Source organism: Amia ocellicauda, chromosome 12, assembly GCF_036373705.1.
Source record: "Amia ocellicauda isolate fAmiCal2 chromosome 12, fAmiCal2.hap1, whole genome shotgun sequence".
Classification (NCBI taxonomy): Eukaryota; Metazoa; Chordata; class Actinopteri; order Amiiformes; family Amiidae; genus Amia; species Amia ocellicauda.
Window position 1 is genome coordinate 11,122,130 of NC_089861.1, and position 18,671 is coordinate 11,140,800.

Consider the following 18,671-nt stretch of genomic DNA (forward strand, 5'->3'; position numbering starts at 1 on the left):
CAGGAAGTGAGAACTAACCACAGTTCTTCTGTGGATTTAGGCAGTCTCAGGTGCTTCTCTCTCTTCATGTAATCCCAGACAGACTTGATGATGTTGAGATCAGGGCTCTGTGGGGGCCAAACCATCACTTCCAGGACTCCATGTTCTTCTTTACACTGAAGATTGTTCTTAATGACTTTCGCTGTATGTTTGGGGTCGTTGTCATGCTGTAGAATAAATTTGGGGCCAATCAGATGCCTCCCTGATGGTATTGCATGATGTATTCTCAGCATTGAGGAGACCATTCATTCTGACCAAATCCCCAAATCCATGTGCAGAAATGCAGCTCCAAACTAACTTGCAAGGAACCTCCACCATGCTTCACTGTTGCCTGCTGGACATCTTCTGATTGCGAAGGGAAGTAAGCATGATGTGTCTTTCATCTGCTGCAGTAAGTTTCCTTGGTCAACCATTGTGTCTACGGTCCTCAACGTTGCCCGTTTATTTGTGCTTCTTCAAAAGAGCTTGGACAGCACATCTGGAAACCCCTGTGTGCCTTGGAATGTCTGCCTGGGAGAGACTTGCTGATGCAGTAGAACTACCTTGTGTCTTGTTGCTGTGCTCAGTCTTGCCATGGTGTATGTAAACTGTAAACTGTCTTCAGCAACCTCACCTTGTTAGCTGAGTTTGGCTGTTCCTCACCCAGTTTTATTCCTCCTACACAGCTGTTCCTGTTTCAGTTAATGATTGTGTTTCAATATTGAATTGATGATCATTAGCACCTGTTTCGTATAATTGTTTAATCATACACCTGACTATATGCCTACAAAATCCCTGACTTGGTTGCTCTCCTCATTAGACTAATTTACTCTGATCTGGGTGCGTTTTCACGCTGTGACCAGTTCATCAGGTTGTGTGTTTTTCACTGACCAAATCAACTGAACCAGTGAACCCAGTAGAGACTCGGTTCTCGGTTCATGGCTGTAACCAGAGGTATTGTGGGATACTTTTAAGATGGCGGCTTTGCAAATATCTTAGGTGAAATTTGAGTCTTGACATGGTCCAGCAAAGTTAATTAACTAAACTTAATGAAAAACATGACACATTACATTGTTGTGCATATCTATACCAAAATGTGTGTGGTGTTTTTTTTAAGTTTCACATTACTGCTGTGAAATATAATGAAACCACTTGAAACAAACTAGCCTGGCTTGGGCCGGCCTGTCCTGTTTCTGCTGCTTCTCACAGGAAATCTTCTCATGATTCAGACTTGCCTCTAGTTTGATTGCACGATAATAGATGGAGACCGACTGATTGTGGCTCCGATTCTCAATCAGCTCAACTCTGGGGTGAACCACGTCTGTAATCCCACCCCAGTATCTTAATCTGATCCAGTCTCCACCCCTACATTGTAGATAATTTTTCACTCTTCATGCGCAGCCATCGTGTAAATCAAAACACTAATGCGTTGCAATGCAATGTGCGTATTGCATTTAATTCAGTCACTACCATCACGCTGCTTTAAGCAATGTAAAGCATTAGTATTACATTTAATTGTGACATTCAAATACTAAGATGCTATAAAGCAATTCAGCAGGGATAACACACAAAAATAAGCTTGTATTGTGTGTGAATTGTATTTCATTATTGCATGACTAATTCGCAACATCCTGTAAAGCAATTTGCTGATCATTTTTGGATTTCAGCATATGTATTGTTTTGTATTTTGGCACTAGAAAGCAACCATAAAGGACAGGCACAACTTGGACTAATTGATCAGAATAGGAGGATCTGTCACAGAGATACTGCCTCCATGTTGTATACACTTTTTGCTTAGGGGAATACTCGGGCCTGCACTGACTTCAAAGGCATAGATGTACTGCTATAGCACCAGAGCAGGTCTGGGCACTGTCCAGCAGGCAGAGATCAGTTATCAAGGTAAAAAAAAGAAGAAAAAAAAGTATGGATGAAGGCCTCCCTAAGATATCTTGTTTTTCTTGCACTTGCTTTGATCTACAGCTTCTCTTTTCCATGTCACGCCTGCAAAGTTTATGATTTAATCTTCCCATCTTTAATGTGGTCACTCTCTAGGTCTTTTTTAATCTCTTGGTATCCATTCTATAGCTTCCTTTGTCCATCTTTCTCTCTCTCTTTCTCTCTCTCTCTCTTTCTCTCTCTCTCTCTCTCTCTCTCTCTTTTATATATATATATATATATATATATATATATATATATATATATATATATATGTATTTTGCTCCCCTAAGGTTGAGAACTGACCTCTTTGTGCTGGCTGTGCATAGACCTGTTCTGGTGTTAAAGCACTACATCTGTGTTTTTGCAGTCAGTGCTTTACTGTCAACTGCCTGTCTCCATAAATAAAACAGGCAGAGACACATCCTCCTCCCTGCAAATAGTGTATACACACATGGAGGCAGGATTACTGTGATAAAAAATGATCCTAATCTGAGCATAGCATCCCTTTAGAGCTTGATTGTTTTAGATTAAATCTAAAACCTTTCCCAAAGGCATTCATTTTGGCCTGCATCAATATTTATGTCCCTGTTATTTTAATTTGTGATTTTACATATCCAGTTTTGTGTGTCAATTGTGTTATGTAACTGTTTCTCTGAATCCAAATGTAAAGTACAGACTAATGTTTCCAAATTAAGCTAGCAGACAATAATATAACTTCTTGTGGAAAAATAATGTATGCTTCTAAAGGCAGTAACCATGCTTTCAATGCACACAGTCTACTGCTTTAAAATATTAATTATTTTATTAAGAACTTTAATACTATAATAGAGGGGTTTTCATCAAAGCAATGCATATGCAAATCTGAGTCACTCTGCTGTAAACAAGAAAATATTAAACTAAGGTGTAACTTGCAGAAGAAACCAAGCATGTCTTTTTAAACTTCCCTTGACATTTTCAGTTCCTGTAGAGCAATGCATTTTCCACTGATTCAAAGACCACACCAAGCAGGGAAGAACAGAGAAGGTAGAAGGGGTGGGGTAAAAATGTCTGATATTTTCAAATGACCTACATGGATCTGATCCAAGACTGGAAAAGATTGTATTTTGGGAATGCAAGTTAATTTACCTGACACATATTAGGCTACCTGAGCTGACGTGTTTGAAACCCTGCAGCATTTATGGTGTCTACTCAGACATGATATTGGGCAAGAGCAGACTGTACAATTGGCAGAGATATCTGAATAATGTAAAGTCAATACTCTCTGCAAAGAGTAAATCTCATTATTTTGATAAAAAAAAGTTCAGACTGAATTTTCAAAGCTAATTCCAAAGACACTCAGAGGCAGACTGGCTATAAACAGAAATTCTATCTCCTTTCTAGCTCCAGTACAGACTTAAAACCCTCTCCAAAATATGTTATTACCAAAATGCCAATGATACAGGTCACAAGTCCTTTGTCAAGACTAATTACACAGACAGATACAAATATAGACAATAATTAAATACTTACACAATTAAGTACAAACAAAACAAGATGAGCCAATTCATTGCAAAATCAGAACCTAAAATAGCACAATAGTATGCAAAATACTTTTGCAAAATACAATATATACTGTATATATGTTGTATGCATAGAACCAAATTGGCCTAGACAAGTTAACAAACAACATACTCATTGCCTGAATAATAACTGAATTTTAAAAATAATAATACAATATGAGGTGACATACAAAGGGTAAACCCATTAATAATATGAATATTTAAAAAACAAAAATTGTTAACATTGTTCAAAGATTTGTGCAATTCCACCTGTAGATTTTTCAGAAAATCTTCATGTTATTAATTCATTTTCTATATGCATTCCTGGACAGAGAAGGGCTTGCTATCTTCAGTCCTGAACCAAAGTTCATATTTCCACACAGTATTGGTTTGAAATCTGAACTGTACCACTCTTTAAGACAATACAGCATTCTTCTTTGCTAACAGCAGCTTTGTAGGACCCAGATACTCATACAAAACACTGAATAAATGAAATTACACTTTGTTTTCCACCCTGTTACCTGTACCTGCCTACTTAACAATATATAACAGCATTGTGATTTTAGCAAAACATTATATAGGCAAATTCCAGCCTAACTAAGCACTTGCACTTATAATTGAATATTTTAGATATTAATTCAAAAGCAGTACAATACAAATGCATTGAAATCCTTGTTTAATGTTTTGTTTTTCCACTTTACTATACTATACACAGTTTAAATTTGATCAGGTTCCTAACAAATGCTTATCCATATTCAGCCCTCATCTAGCTGATACATTATGAGTATTACACAGTTAACGTGTTATTTTGGTTTGTCAATGTGTGAATTTGTAGTTTGGTTTGACACATATGAGATGTGTCAAAACATAACAGTCTGTGTAATGTTCTCTTAATGTTGTAACAACAATGCGTGCACATTATTTTGCATGTACATAAAAATAATATATTGTTTGAGTTTCTATTTTTTAATGTAATTTACTTTAGGGAAAAAATATTGTATTTAATGTAATGTAAATAAGCTTTTTATTCCCTATTTTGTCAATTGTAAACATGGTTTTAAGTAAAATAGAATATTACTTACATATATTATATAAATATATATGTTTGTGTGTGTGTCTGTGTCTGTGTCTGTGTGTGAAAATGAAAGAAATTAACCCTCAGAGCACTAAACTCACAGCAACTGCTCTATGCATCAGGACTAGAGCGCTCTCACACAATACACACCGCTTGGAATAGCGCAGAAAATTACTTAATTTTACATAAATAAATATTATGATCATATGAAACCTATATATCACAAGAGACGTAAGACATTTAAGTTTTTAATTTTCTAATTAATTTATTTTTGGAATGAATACAGAAATGTGCATTATAAAAGAAACATATGTTATACAGACAGTTTTTATTCTCAAAACAACGTTGTTTTCAAAATTAACCCGGCTTATAAACACTTAAAAAAAAAATATATATATATATATACGAATCACCAGAATGATCTTTTTAAAATACAAAAAAACACAAATAACTATTCAGATATATCAGTATTGCAAGGAACGCACCTATCTAGAAGCTCGGCAAAACTACACGACAAAACAGCAGAATGTGTTGCAGGTTTTAAAAATACATTGCAATAAGCAACAACATATTGGAGTACACTTGGAAAATATAAATACATTGATTTAGTGAAAGCCCAGTGATTGACTGGCGTCCCGTCCTGGGTGTATTCCTGCCTTTCGCCCTATGCCTCCTGGAATCGGCTCTGGCTTCCCCACGACCCTCACCAGGATAAGCGGTTTCGAAAATGGATGGATGGATGGATGATTTCGTGAAAAACAAAGCTTGGGTGTTTTACAAACCCAAATGCTCTGGAAAACAGTATTTTCCTGAACTTGAATTTGTTTGTTTTAGGATTGAGGCCACGACTTAATATTGCACTTTTAAATTCACTATGTCTAGTGACACTTTGTGCTAATGTTAAGTTTTATCCATACAGAAAAAACAGATAAATAGAGCAAACAATGAATAAATTGAATACTTGACTAGCTAGCAAACTGCTGGCTAGCAAACATGAAATGCACCCCCGCCAGACGTTTCACCCATAATGCCCAACACAGAAATCACCTGCGGAATATTGTGTATCAGACCAAAATAACACAGAAAAGGTGCTATTTTGCACATCTTTAGACGGCTCTTAGTGTGTCAGAATCCTATTCTTGAAATGAACCATTTTAGTCAAAATGGCCGATGTTGTAAATCCCTTTGAAAGTTTGGAAAGCTTTGATAACTTTCACCAAATCTACATGATGTCTTTGGGCAAAAAACAAAGCAGCGAAAGTTAACAGAAATATCACGAAAAAACACAAAGCCATACTCCTTAGAATCCTTTCTCTGTGAATGAGAAGTGAGAGGGTATGCACATTGGTGTGGGCTTCTTTCCCTCTCTATCACTTCCTCTGCTTCCCCAACCCCTCTTCACTGTCCTATCCCCCTGTAACCAACCTGTTTCTGCCCATGGTCTCATGGTCCTTCACCACCACACAGACCTCAGCACTGTTGTCCAGGGGGACTCCCTTCAGGTCCCATTCGAACCCCTACAGGAGAGAAATGCACAGGCCTGGGTGAACAGAACACCATTTTTTTTGTCTTTTTTCTGTCTTTCAGAGTCAGTGAACAGAACAGTAAATATAGGAAACAATGGTCCATCTGCCATTCTGTCTACTTGCTTTTAAGACAAGTAAAGAGCAATGAGTTCTGCTCTCTTTGAACTTTGAACGTCTATGTCTTGTCTGTTCATTCACCCTATTCCTTCTGTCTGAATGAACGGGTGGGCAGGGAACCCCTCGAATTGCAGCTCAGTCTTTCTCTTGGCCTGCCTGACTCTCTGAGATTCACACTGAAGAACAGGCCTTCCATGAGTTTACGTACCTCATTCCATACAGGGTTCACATTATTCTTGATGACTTTGGTTTTCTTCTTAGTTCCTGTTGAGGAAACAGAGGAACAAATCAGGAACAGGAAGCTCTTAAAATTGCTATGACTTGTAGTATGACTTCCACAATACTGTAAATGGCACACCTACGTATAAACTCATCATGATGTGTAGGTTATTCCATTTATACCTTCACCTATCCATGGTACTTTCTCTTCACAACTAAGGTTACCTAAACATTAGTCTATTAGTCTGTATTAAATCTGGAAATGTGCTTTTACACCTCTGATACAGCAAAGATTTCTAAGTCTTGTTTAATGTCTTTCATATAGACTGCACCTCATGACACTCATGTTTTTGTGTAGAGTAGAAGCCACAAAATTATGTTCTCAGTCAGTGTTCGCTGTGCTTACAGTGCCCACAGCTTGGACACCCCCTTATTCCACTGATAAGGCAGTGTGGTTTTAAGTGTTTTGCCATTAACAACCTTCAACCTTCAAGGGCCCCTGCCCCTTTGCCCTGACACTCAGAATCAGCCCTCCTATAGTGCATCCCTCATCAACAGTTCATAAGCGCCTCTCACTCGCCTGGTCGACTCTGCCCTTTTAATGTCTACCAGTGGTGTAGTCGAGGGCATACACAGGCATATGCCATGTGCCCACATAATTTGAAGGGAAGTTTGTGTAAGCCCACGTAAATTTAGATGATCTAGCATATAACGTCCTATAATGATGTCATTCATCCACCATTTCCCAGTCCCCTCCCCCCCCCCAAAATCATCAAAAAAACAGAACCCCCCCGTCGACAAACCCACTACTTCATTCAACACTACAGCAATTTTGTCCACTGCACAGTCCCAAACCTTCACATATGGTACTGGATTACAACATCCAATTCCTAGACATTTTGAGAAAATCCCTAGCCATGGAAAACGTTGTGTTTGATCGTTTGCTGTATCATTCCATTTCCCATTAGATTTGAGTGACGTAAAGTTAGTGGCATCTATGATACATTACTGCAGCTTCTCTACCCTCCATGACATGTTATTGAACCCAGTCAGTATAAAATAACAGGAAACTGAAGCCTAAAATGAACCAAAGACAAGAAGTTACCCTCTAAACAGGTCTTAAAATATTGTTTCCTGCAGTCTCAGAACCTTTATAACAAAGTGGCAGGCTGATTATATTTTCATCAGCTAGACGGATGTCTGCAGCAATGTCCTGAATACTTATCTGGCAGCACACACCTACTCAGCTGGAGCCTAACTTGCCACATCAACATGGGTGTATCTCTTTAATAATAGCTCCTTCCTCATACCTATGGTTTTCAGTTATACAAGGGGAGGGGGGTTGAAAAGTTTTGACCCGTCATAAATAAGAAAAGAAAACACAGGAAACTATTGCTGCATTTAAGTGCCTGCTGAATATACTCGAACTGCCATGTCAGAAAATACTGCTAAGGAATGGGTTGTTTATTTAAGCCTTATCTTATGTAGGGTGATCATAATGGAAGCTGAACATAAAAACCCATCAATCATGCACTGATGTGAGCGGTAAATGGGAAAAGATGAGAGCCTTCCCTTAATGGAACTTCAGGGTTTTCTCCAGGGCAAAAATGGAGATAGTATTGATTCCTGTTCTATAGTCAGCATCCTTCACATCCCTTCAACAACAAAGTCATGTTTACTAGCAGATGTCCAGACAGCACTGCAGAAAAAGGGGGTGGGGGTCAGGCAGGGTTCTGATACCTGTAAATCAGGAAGAGGAGAGCCACAGGAAGTCTGCTGTTCATCCTTCCTGTGAAAAACGCTGCTCCAGTACAACAAACACACTCAGCGCAGAGTCTGAAAATGTACAAAGCATGCTGTGTGGTACAGCTTGTGGGAATGGTTCCTCAAACCGCGAAGTGGAAATTAGTATTTTTTGCGCTAACATATGGTTTATACCCTATAAACTCTTTATAATGAGAGAAAATACTTAAATAAAAAAGGCATATGACTGTGCACATACACTCACCTAAAGGATTATTAGGAACACCTGTTCAATTTCTCATTAATGCAATTATCTAACCAACCAATCACATGGCAGTTGCTTCAATGCATTTAGGGGTGTGGTCCTGGTCAAGACAATCTCCTGAACTCCAAACTGAATGTCTGAATGGGAAAGAAAGGTGATTTAAGCAATTTTGAGCGTGGCATGGTTGTTGGTGCCAGACGGGCCGGTCTGAGTATTTCACAATCTGCTCAGTTACTGGGATTTTCACGCACAACCATTCCTAGGGTTTACAAAGAATGGTGTGAAAAGGGAAAAACATCCAGTATGCGGCAGTCCTGTGGGCGAAAATGCCTTGTTGATGCTAGAGGTCAGAGGAGAATGGGCCGACTGATTCAAGCTGATAGAAGAGCAACTTTGACTGAAATAACCACTCGTTACAACCGAGGTATGCAGCAAAGCATTTGTGAAGCCACAACACGTACAACCTTGAGGCGGATGGGCTACAACAGCAGAAGACCCCACCGGGTACCACTCATCTCCACTACAAATAGGAAAAAGAGGCTACAATTTGCACAAGCTCACCAAAATTGGACCGTTGAAGATTGGAAAAATGTTGCCTGGTCTGATGAGTCTCGATTTCTGTTGAGACATTCAGATGGTAGAGTCAGAATTTTGCGTAAACAGAATGAGAACATGGATCCATCATGCCTTGTTACCACTGTGCAGGCTGGTGGTGGTGGTGGTGTAATGGTGTGGGGGATGTTTTCTTGGCACACTTTAGGCCTCTTAGTGCCAATTGGGCATCGTTTAAATGCCACGGCCTACCTGAGCATTGTTTCTGACCATGTCCATCCCTTTATGACCACCATGTACCCATCCTCTGATGGCTACTTCCAGCAGTATAATGCACCATGTCACAAAGGTCGAATCATTTCAAATTGGTTTCTTGAACATGACAATGAGTTCCCTGTACTAAACTGGCCCCCACAGTCACCAGATCTCAACCCAATAGAGCATCTTTGGGATGTGGTGGAACGGGAGCTTCGTGCCCTGGATGTGCATCCCACAAATCTCCATCAACTGCAAGATGCTATCCTATCAATATGGGCCAACATTTCTAAAGAATGCTTTCAGCACCTTGTTGAATCAATGCCACGTAGAATTAAGGCAGTTCTGAAGGCGAAAGGGGGTCAAACACAGTATTAGTATGGTGTTCCTAATAATCCTTTAGGTGAGTGTATACATATATATATATATATATATATATATATATATATATATATATATATATATATTATATGTACATACAATTCTAAATTACGGTACTTTAAAAAGTAATTAGCACGTTTTATGCGTCTTCAGGTGTTGCTATAGTTTATAAGTAAGATGTATTCCGAATTTGATTTGATCATGTAACAACTTTTAACATTTAAGAAGGTCAAACTCATCAAAAAATGGCAGATGGCAGAAACCTGCAATTGTGCTTTCCGTGTGTCAGGATATGTTGTATCTTGACTTCCTGGATAGTGGGAAAATCAGAACAAATACAAATGGACCAGATTTGTCTTCCCCACTGAAAATAGCCTTTACCCATTTTCACTGGTGCTTAAGTATGCACAGGGTTACTGTAATAACATTACATGTCTTAATAACGCTTTACAATTTTGAGTAATAATCTACCCCTGTCTTGCGTGATGGCGTGCTTGTGTACGTGCTGCTGACGTCAGACGCACAGTTTAACAGTAATGTTGATCATGAAACGCATTCTCCGGGCAAGCCCCGCCCACACGCGGTCCGAAGCGCTGTCATTGGAGCAATTGTCAGAAACTTTTCAGGAAGGAATGTAGTGAGTAATATAACGCTCTACATTTTAAATTAAACTGTAATACTAATATTATTATGTTTTCTCAATAAGCAAATAACGACTAATGTATTGCTTTTATCAGTAACAACTTCAACACTGAGTTTACTTGCACAAACGATCTCCTCTGGGCATGAATCTCCTCTGTTGTTGGAAAGGAGGAGAGTAACTCCATCTGCACTGTTTTTCACACAGCAACACATGTTGTCTACTGTAATTGTACTCACTAGCAATCGAGGAAAAAGACTTTGAGATGTTAACCCTCCATTGATTTGATAATAATGATTGGAGTTGTTACGGGGAAGACAAGGCGCTTTTGTGTTTTCAGTGTCCTGTTTCCTGTATTCAGGAAGTTATGACACAGTGCATCCTGAAACACTGAAAGAGAGCATGGTTTTTGCCATCTGCCATTATTTGGTGAGTTTTAAATGTTAAAATGTTAAAAGCTGCTTATATGATAGAACAGCGTTATACAACTTTTTACAGCTAACACATACAATATGCACAAAAACATTCCTAATTTTAGGAATCACGTTATTTTCATTTTAACATGAATGCAGTACAATAAATACATTTATAAATATGGCCACTGAAAGAATAACTACAAAAATAATAACGCATCCAGTATGTGTGTTTTTTTTTTTTTTTCAACAATGCCTGGACCAGAATAGAAATATGATGGAGAAGAATGTAGAAAGTCTTGACATTGTTTTCTATCACATTAGTGAGTGATAAGAAATTAAATACTGTATATTGTTATGTATACTACATAACAGCAGTATGACGAATGTGGTCATACTTTGTATGACTTTGTTTGTACAGTGTATGTACTTTTGTTCAGCTAACTGAACTTTCCTCTGTCTGCACTTTTACCTCCAGGAGACCTAGCTCCCTGTGCCTCAAGCTTCACATTTCACTGTCATGCCTGCCTGCAAATTACCCCCCTTTTATACATTGCTTGTCTAATGTCTATAAATGGCAATGGCATTTGTGGAGGATACAGTGCTTTGATCCGGTAAAACTGCAATCTTCCCATTTGGCTCCCACTCATTTCCCGGCCCCTAATAGCACAGTCGGAGCAGCCGTTGCAGCCTGGAGGAAAATGACACTCCAGAGCTAAAAGTCAGAATGGAACCCCAAGTTCAACTTGGCTTCAAAATATACATCATCTTGTATTTGTAAAAGAAAAAAAAAGACAGTGGATGCAATAGATGGGAGATGTTTGCAGCAGTTTAAAATGTATTGCAGTCTCAAAAGTGGAAAGATGCTGCTTTGAGATTAAAGTCACAACCATACACCCACCCCCACTAAGAATTTATAAAATTCCAGTCTCCTGAATAATGTTTTATTTATGGAGTGGTGATTACATTGTTAAAACAAGTACAATAAAGCAATAGTAAGTAATAAAATAATGTTATGTCAAATATTGTACAGTATTACTTGGAATTTCACGTTGTACAAATAAAGTAAACCTACTACAGCACCTTTAAAATTGACAATAATATTTATACATTTAAAAAAAAAAACATTTTGGGACATTTGTAATGGTAACAAGTCATGGCTCAAACAGTTTATATTAGCGCACATTGTTACTGACTCATAGCACTTCAGAAACTCTTGGATGAAGGCTTGTTAAACCCTTCATATAAGACCTGCAAAGTAACACATATTTTTCTGTTTAGTAACAGGTTTCTACTGAAATGTAACTGACCCATCTGATGTGCTTGTTTGTTACAGTATTATGCATTCCTGTGCAGTGAGTATGCCTAACAGTAACAACTGAATAGACATTGTAAATAAGTTAATAGCTAACTAACAAACTAAGTAGCTAACTGCTCGATTATGTAGGACAGAACCTCTGTAGCGGTTCTGTCACCCTGATGCCAAGAAATACAGTGTTATCCCTTTATTTATATAAGCCCCTCAAAAGATACTAAACCAAATATATATTTGTTTTGTATTAATTAATTACAGAAGAAAAAACAGATTCCATATATATTCCAATCACTGTCTTTATATTGAATCTTTTTCATGTTGAGTTCTCTTGTAAAGACCGTGACATAGATTTGAGTCCATGGGTAATGTAGAGTCTCCTACAGATGCCTTCGTGCTGGTTCTGTAATGAATCCCAGCAATGCATATATCCACGAACTTTGAATTCTGAACTCTTCCACATGATTGTCCTTTACAGACTGGTGAGAAAGGATGAGTCCTGACCTCAATAGTTGTCACAAAGGGACCAGTCTGCTTTTGCCAGCAGCAGCTGATTTGGAAGCTAGGCCTCGATAAAAGATAATGACGAGAAGCCATTACTGGAGCAATATGTAAAGTCTACAGAGAAGAGGTAAGGAGGGGAGGATAATCATGTCATCAGTCACTCAGTCAGACTCCTGCAGTTGCATAGACTATTTCAGTTTTTGTAACAAAATCAGGCAAAACTTTATAACAGTACGAAAAATGATAAGAAAAATAAATAATTTGGTGATATGAGTTGAATGTCATTAGGACACAGTGATAGTAATCATAAACAATGCAGTTAGATCATTGTATTGTAGACTACAGGGTCATGTCGACTCATCCTCATATTGTGTTCACACCATGTTTGATTTATGTTTCCATTGTCTTGCTGCTGTCTTGTCTGCCAGTTGAGATGTGTACCAGCCAACCAGCCCAAACAGGAAAGGGTGTGTTTATTTCCCGGTTTGTAATGGTCAAAACTAATTGTTTGGGACACTTCAATGGAGTGGTGGGCAACAGCATGTTTATGGAAATGAAAAGAAAGCAAGGGAGAAGAGTTCTCTTTCTCTGAGGAGGGGGTGGTCAACCCAGGGCCTGAAAATTCAAAGTCCAGTTGCTTTTATAGTTCTGAAATAAGAAATGTTTTCACAAAGAAATCTTCAGTGTACGATTGAATCTCATATAATTGCATTAAACTGCATTATAAATACTGCGACTAGACCCTGATATTTTGCGTAATTTTCATTGACATAAATACACACTGTAATTAAGTTAAGATAGCTTCAACTGTTGTAAATATAACTAGCATTTTTAAAAGTAGCATCTACCGCATTAAAAGTATCCTCCACAATATTTATTTTATCAATTGAATTGCCTAGCGCTGCTGTCTGCTATATGTCTGCCAGTGTTTTTCAACTCTGCCCCACTCTGTGTTTAGGTACTGTGTTTCAGCATACACCATGCTCCTGTTGATAACATACATAGCAACTGTTTTAGTCTGAAGTGATGTTGATGATATAAATACAAATGATGAATGAAAGAACATAGATTTGAAATTAGAGAATGTGGCCTCTCTAAATTTTGAACTTAGTAAAAGTTTACTTTAAAACTTTAAGAAAAGAAAATCAATGCTTCTACTTAAAGGCCTATAACTGTTTTGTAAATGAACTGGGCCAAATTGTGTAACAGTTAATTCTATCTGTTACACATTCAACAATGAGATTTTACTCTAGCTGTAAACCTAGTAAAGATGAAAACACTGAATCAACATGTTCAGTTTAAGATAAATCGTTATGTGCTTGTATATTTCTATGGGCTTGTGTGGCAGTAGGAAGACCAGCTTGCACTCAAGGTTGTGATTTCTCACTCCCAAATTCCTGAATTGGCCCACACATAAAAAATTAAACAATCTGTAAAATTTAAGTAACTGTAATTGTTACAGTTACACGAGAGTAACTGTAAAGTCTCAGACTATATATTTATATTGGGGAAAAAAAGCGTTCTTACTCCTTCCCCCCTGGCAGCAAGGGCTGTGCTCTAGGTCAGCTCAGTGTATGGCTTTATCTTATCTTAGCCCATTTGATGGGAACATTTAGTGCTGACACAATTCAAATCTACAAATCTTCCACATTAGAAATTTGTATCATTTACACTGACCCATATTCCACCCTATAGCAGTACCGAAGATGTCTTTTGTGATATAGCAATTTCTGCATGTAGTGAACCACTTAATTTCCAAGTCCTGTGGTCCAAAAAGGTCCATAAGTCCTATGAGATGCACCATGTTAGGAAAGACAGCTTGATATCTCATGATACACATAGGTCTTCTTCCATGCTTACATTGGCAGTGGTGCTCACAAAACCATCTCAGTCCCAGAAGTGCACCCAAGCTGAAAATTAAGAAACCTTAAACCAGTACAAAAGTCTGAACAATTCCCACAATGGCCACAAAGCTTTCAACAATAGATCTGGCTCCAAAGTTTTGAAACTTGACTTATATAATATACTCTAATAATACTAGCATGCCTTTAGCAAATCCAGTAATTACTTCAATACAATATTTTGCTGAGTTTTGATACTGCCCACCAGCTATATACACACATGAAAAAAGGCTTTTCATGATAAAAAACTACTAAATGCTTGCTTCCCTACAAGAGAATGTGTGTCCTAGTATAATACTGTAGAATTTCATTACATATACAGTACATAGCTTTAGGTATGTGCCATGTCATTTTTAACTGCAGAATTTGTGTTTCTACTCAGGTGTTAAAGAACTTTGGAACTGTACTTTATGACCACCTGAGAAGTGTTTTATTCTTTGAGGGATGTTTGCCCATTAGATCCATAGATAGAGGCAAGACCATTTGACCACATGCCATGTATGTATATATGTATCTAGACTTTATGCAAGGAGGATAGAGTCGCTCTTTGCTTTCCTGTGATTCTCCCTGTGATTTTCATATATGCATTTCTATGTAAATTGTAAGGGCGTTTAACTTTAAAAGGCAAAACCCAAGTGTCAGAGTGTGCAGTACTGTGGTGCAGCACCAGAGTTACTTGTATTACCTAGGGGTTATTCTTTAACACTTTACCAGAAGAGAGACATCTGAAATGAATATGAAATCAACGTACAATTAAAAAAGCTCTGTATGGAATATGGAGAACAATGAATATCTAAAACAATCCTACAATGAACAAGGATAAGACCACAGCACCGCACAAAATTGTTGTCACAGCAACCTGCCACTTAAACAAGCTCAGAATGAAACAGGAACTGCAGACAATGACAGGAATTAGTTGTCATCAAGGGGTCTCAGCAAATATATATTTTTTAAATTATTTTAACAAGTCTAAAATCCCAAGCTACTCACTGAGCACCACAGTGATTCATTATTGCATGGAGGGTTGGAATCCTCTCTTCAGTTGCATGAGGAGTACATGACAGAAGATTTATCCTGCACACAGAAATGTACTTCCTTTTTCTTCTGCAATATTTAAAGATCTGTGAAAAGGAAATATATATATGCATGTATGTGTGTGTGTATCATTGTACTAAGGGTGGCCTGGAAAAATGTATTCCCAAATTATTAAGTCTGGGTAAACTAGTCACACAAAGATACACACACTCAAAATACTTCAGTTTCCTCTTCTGTGGGCCCTAGGTAATAAAAACAACTGTTGATTTCTCACATCTCTTTTTTATCAGATCACTATTCATGGCAGATTAATTTGCAGAGTAACCTATAAAACTCACTCATTGATCAATTGACATTATTTACTGTAGTGTGCTGTGATATGCTTATTACACATTACCTAAAGAGACAAGAGCAGCTTTTGTTTGTGTATTATCCATCCAGGACCTCGGCAAACCTCTTCTTTATAGACCTATGCATCCATATCAGTAATATGTCCAGTACACTCAGCTGTATGTTTACAGTCTCAAGTTGTAAGCAGGAAGTTCTGAGCTCTATATTTATCATCAAATAAAATGTAGGATATCTCTTGTAATCCTCTTCACGATATTGAAGACAATGATGAATGTCTGTCCAAAGATTTTTTACTAAAGTTTGATCAAATCTTCATGACCTAAAAATTCTTGCTGCAAATCTCATGGACCCACACAGATTAGCTTTTCTGACAGCTAAACAAAGAAGAAAATGTCCTCTGTAATGTCAAACACTCAACTGCGTAGGCTATGGCAAATTTAAAGAAACAGAGCAAAACAAAAAAAGTGTAAAAGTGTTGAAACTGTGTGTAATATTTAGAAAAGGGGCTGCTTTGATGCTTATTTCTGGTGTCACTACCAACTTTAAAACTGTAAGTTTTGTTTATCCATTTTCGTTTCTCAATTAAATCACCCAGATCTAATGGCAAATCATTATTCACAACTGGTTTTCATTATAATAACACTCTGTAAACAAGTGTGACAATTAATTGAGTCAGGCAGTGTGCCATTGCATAATTCTCTGAGTGAAAATAAAGATCATTAGTATTTTCTAAACATTTCTACTAACAAGATTTGCTCTGATTTTATCTTTTTACTTAGGGAATTAGGAGATGGCACACTGTCCAGTTAACTCCTCCATCAGGTGAAATGATCGACATCTCCTGTATGCAAATGAAAGGATGTAACTTGAATGTAATACAGATATTTTTAATAATGTGTGATTCATCATGTAATCTCAGTAATTTAACAGAGGAACAGACATGGTTTAACAAGGCTTGTTATTTATTTAAAGGAAGGTAATCACAGCAGAAATAAACATTTGAATGTAAACACCCTCTAAATAAATTGCATATCTGTAATGCTCTTGGTCACAAATCTGCACCGATAACACACTGTCCTGGTGAAAAAATGATTTTAAAGGATCGTTGTTAGTCTGTCTTGTTTGTCTTTTCTGTGAAAGAATAGAAATGAATCTCTGAAAAGAACCATAACACTTTGTCAAAGCGGTTGCATTTCACTTCCAGTTAGTTCTTACAGATCAATATGTGGAGTTGGGAAGGTAATCCTTGTGTGTGCCTAATTTGATTAATGGATATAATGGGCAGAGCCTCAGTATTGCCAGCAGCTTTTAGGCCACCATCTATATCATGTTAAAATGTCTTATAGCAAACTTTTCCATTCACTGAAAGCTAAATACCATTCTGGTAACAAACTCCAATTTCCACTCAGAGGATATGGTAAGAATAAAAAAACACCACTAGCACCCCAGCAACAACAAAATAAAATAAACAAAGCACATATATGTTTCTCTGTGATCTGGAATGCAAAAACAACCCTCTGAAATCCCAGAACAATTAAGCATATTTATAGAGCTGATGCATAGACAAGTAGAGAATGTCGTCCATTGCAATTATGCGGAGACCAAGGCAACAAGACACATTGCAGACAATCCTTTGCTTCTCAAGTTTGTTAGACAGCTTTCCTAAAGGCTTGAAGTCAGTGTTTCATAAAACACCAACAGATTCCTCTCAATCCTTTGCATATAGGGCTCTGAATCCAATTACGAAGTACATTGTAAATAGTTTTGCCCAATGAAAATTAATTGTCTTAGCCATAGAATAACAGAGTCCTGGATGATGGCTCTGACCGTGCCCTGGAGTCCTTACCTCGAAATGTCAGACTGGCCACTGGGTCACTCTGCCTGTCTCCCTTCTCCACATTGGGGAGGTTGCTGGCCCGCTGGAGAAAGCACTTAAGCATGTTTCTACTTGAACTGACAGCTACTGTTTCCACAGAAATCCAGACCAGCCACACATTGCAAGGGGAATGCGATGAGGAGGAAAAAAATCAAGAAGAAAAAGCAGGTAATTCCCAAAATGAGTGCAGTTGTATAAAGGGTCTTCCTGCTGTAGCTCTTAACTGAGAGGCATCCGAAGGTAATGTAGCAGATGCAATGTGTGTGTGTGAGTCTGTGTGTGTGTGCGCTTATTGGGTTAACGGGGCAGACTGCACGAGCCAGGTCCTGTGTGTTCTGCCTGCCTCAGCCAACTTACTCTAACACAAATTCAAACACACACACACACAGACACACAGAGGAGAAGGCTAGGCTCCAGTGACGCTCCACCTCCTCAGGGGTAAGAGAGCCATTCCTAAGGAAGTCTGAATGTTTCCTGTACTCCCTTCTGCTCAATACATTAAAGGGTAGGGTTAGTCAGCCGAGAGAGGGACTGCCTAGGCTGCTGAGACATTGCCCCAACATTTCAGCACTGAGCTGAAATCAAAGCAGAAGTAGACACTATTGATCCTGAATCCACACCACAGACCACAGTTTAGAAACCTTACGGCATGTAAGGATACATCAGTTTCAGTTCCATCTTCATCGCATTCCTCTGCTTCCACAGGAGGAAAGTATTTCAGCAGTTACTCTGGCGCAGATTTTGTGGATGGTGGCAAATTAAGGTGAAGTATTTAGAATGTAATGGCATTCCCTTATGATCTGTAAATGTCCTCCACACTCCTGATTGACCCATGCGATGAAAATATAAACTTAAAAACACACTAGCTACCCAACAAATCAAGTCAGCAGAAACTACAAACAAACATTTCACAACACTTGTGGGAGGTATGAGGATGGACCAGTCTCAGCCTTTATGTAAATTTAATAGGTGTGGCTAATTCCATAAACAGACAGGTGAGTGTAGTTTGTTG

General features: G+C 38.1%; 1 protein-coding gene across 8 annotated transcripts in view; it reads right to left on the minus strand.

The window, feature by feature from the left end:
- Positions 1-18,109, minus strand: part of dysf (dysferlin, limb girdle muscular dystrophy 2B (autosomal recessive)) — a 109,879-nt gene extending 91,770 nt beyond the window's left edge. For 4 of the 8 annotated variants that reach the window (XM_066718338.1, XM_066718332.1, XM_066718337.1 and 1 more), the window contains exons 1-3: positions 17,630-18,108; positions 6,421-6,476; positions 5,995-6,086 (exon numbers count right to left, since the gene is read on the minus strand). In XM_066718338.1, the coding sequence (XP_066574435.1) occupies positions 5,995-6,086; positions 6,421-6,476; positions 17,630-17,723 (242 nt within the window). In that variant the 5' untranslated portion in view covers positions 17,724-18,108. Of the gene's footprint in view, positions 1-5,994; positions 6,087-6,420; positions 6,477-17,629 lie in introns of all 8 variants that reach the window. The other 4 variants (XM_066718334.1, XM_066718331.1, XM_066718339.1 and 1 more) reach the window with 2 other exon arrangements.
- Between the last annotated feature and the right edge of the window lie 562 nt (positions 18,110-18,671).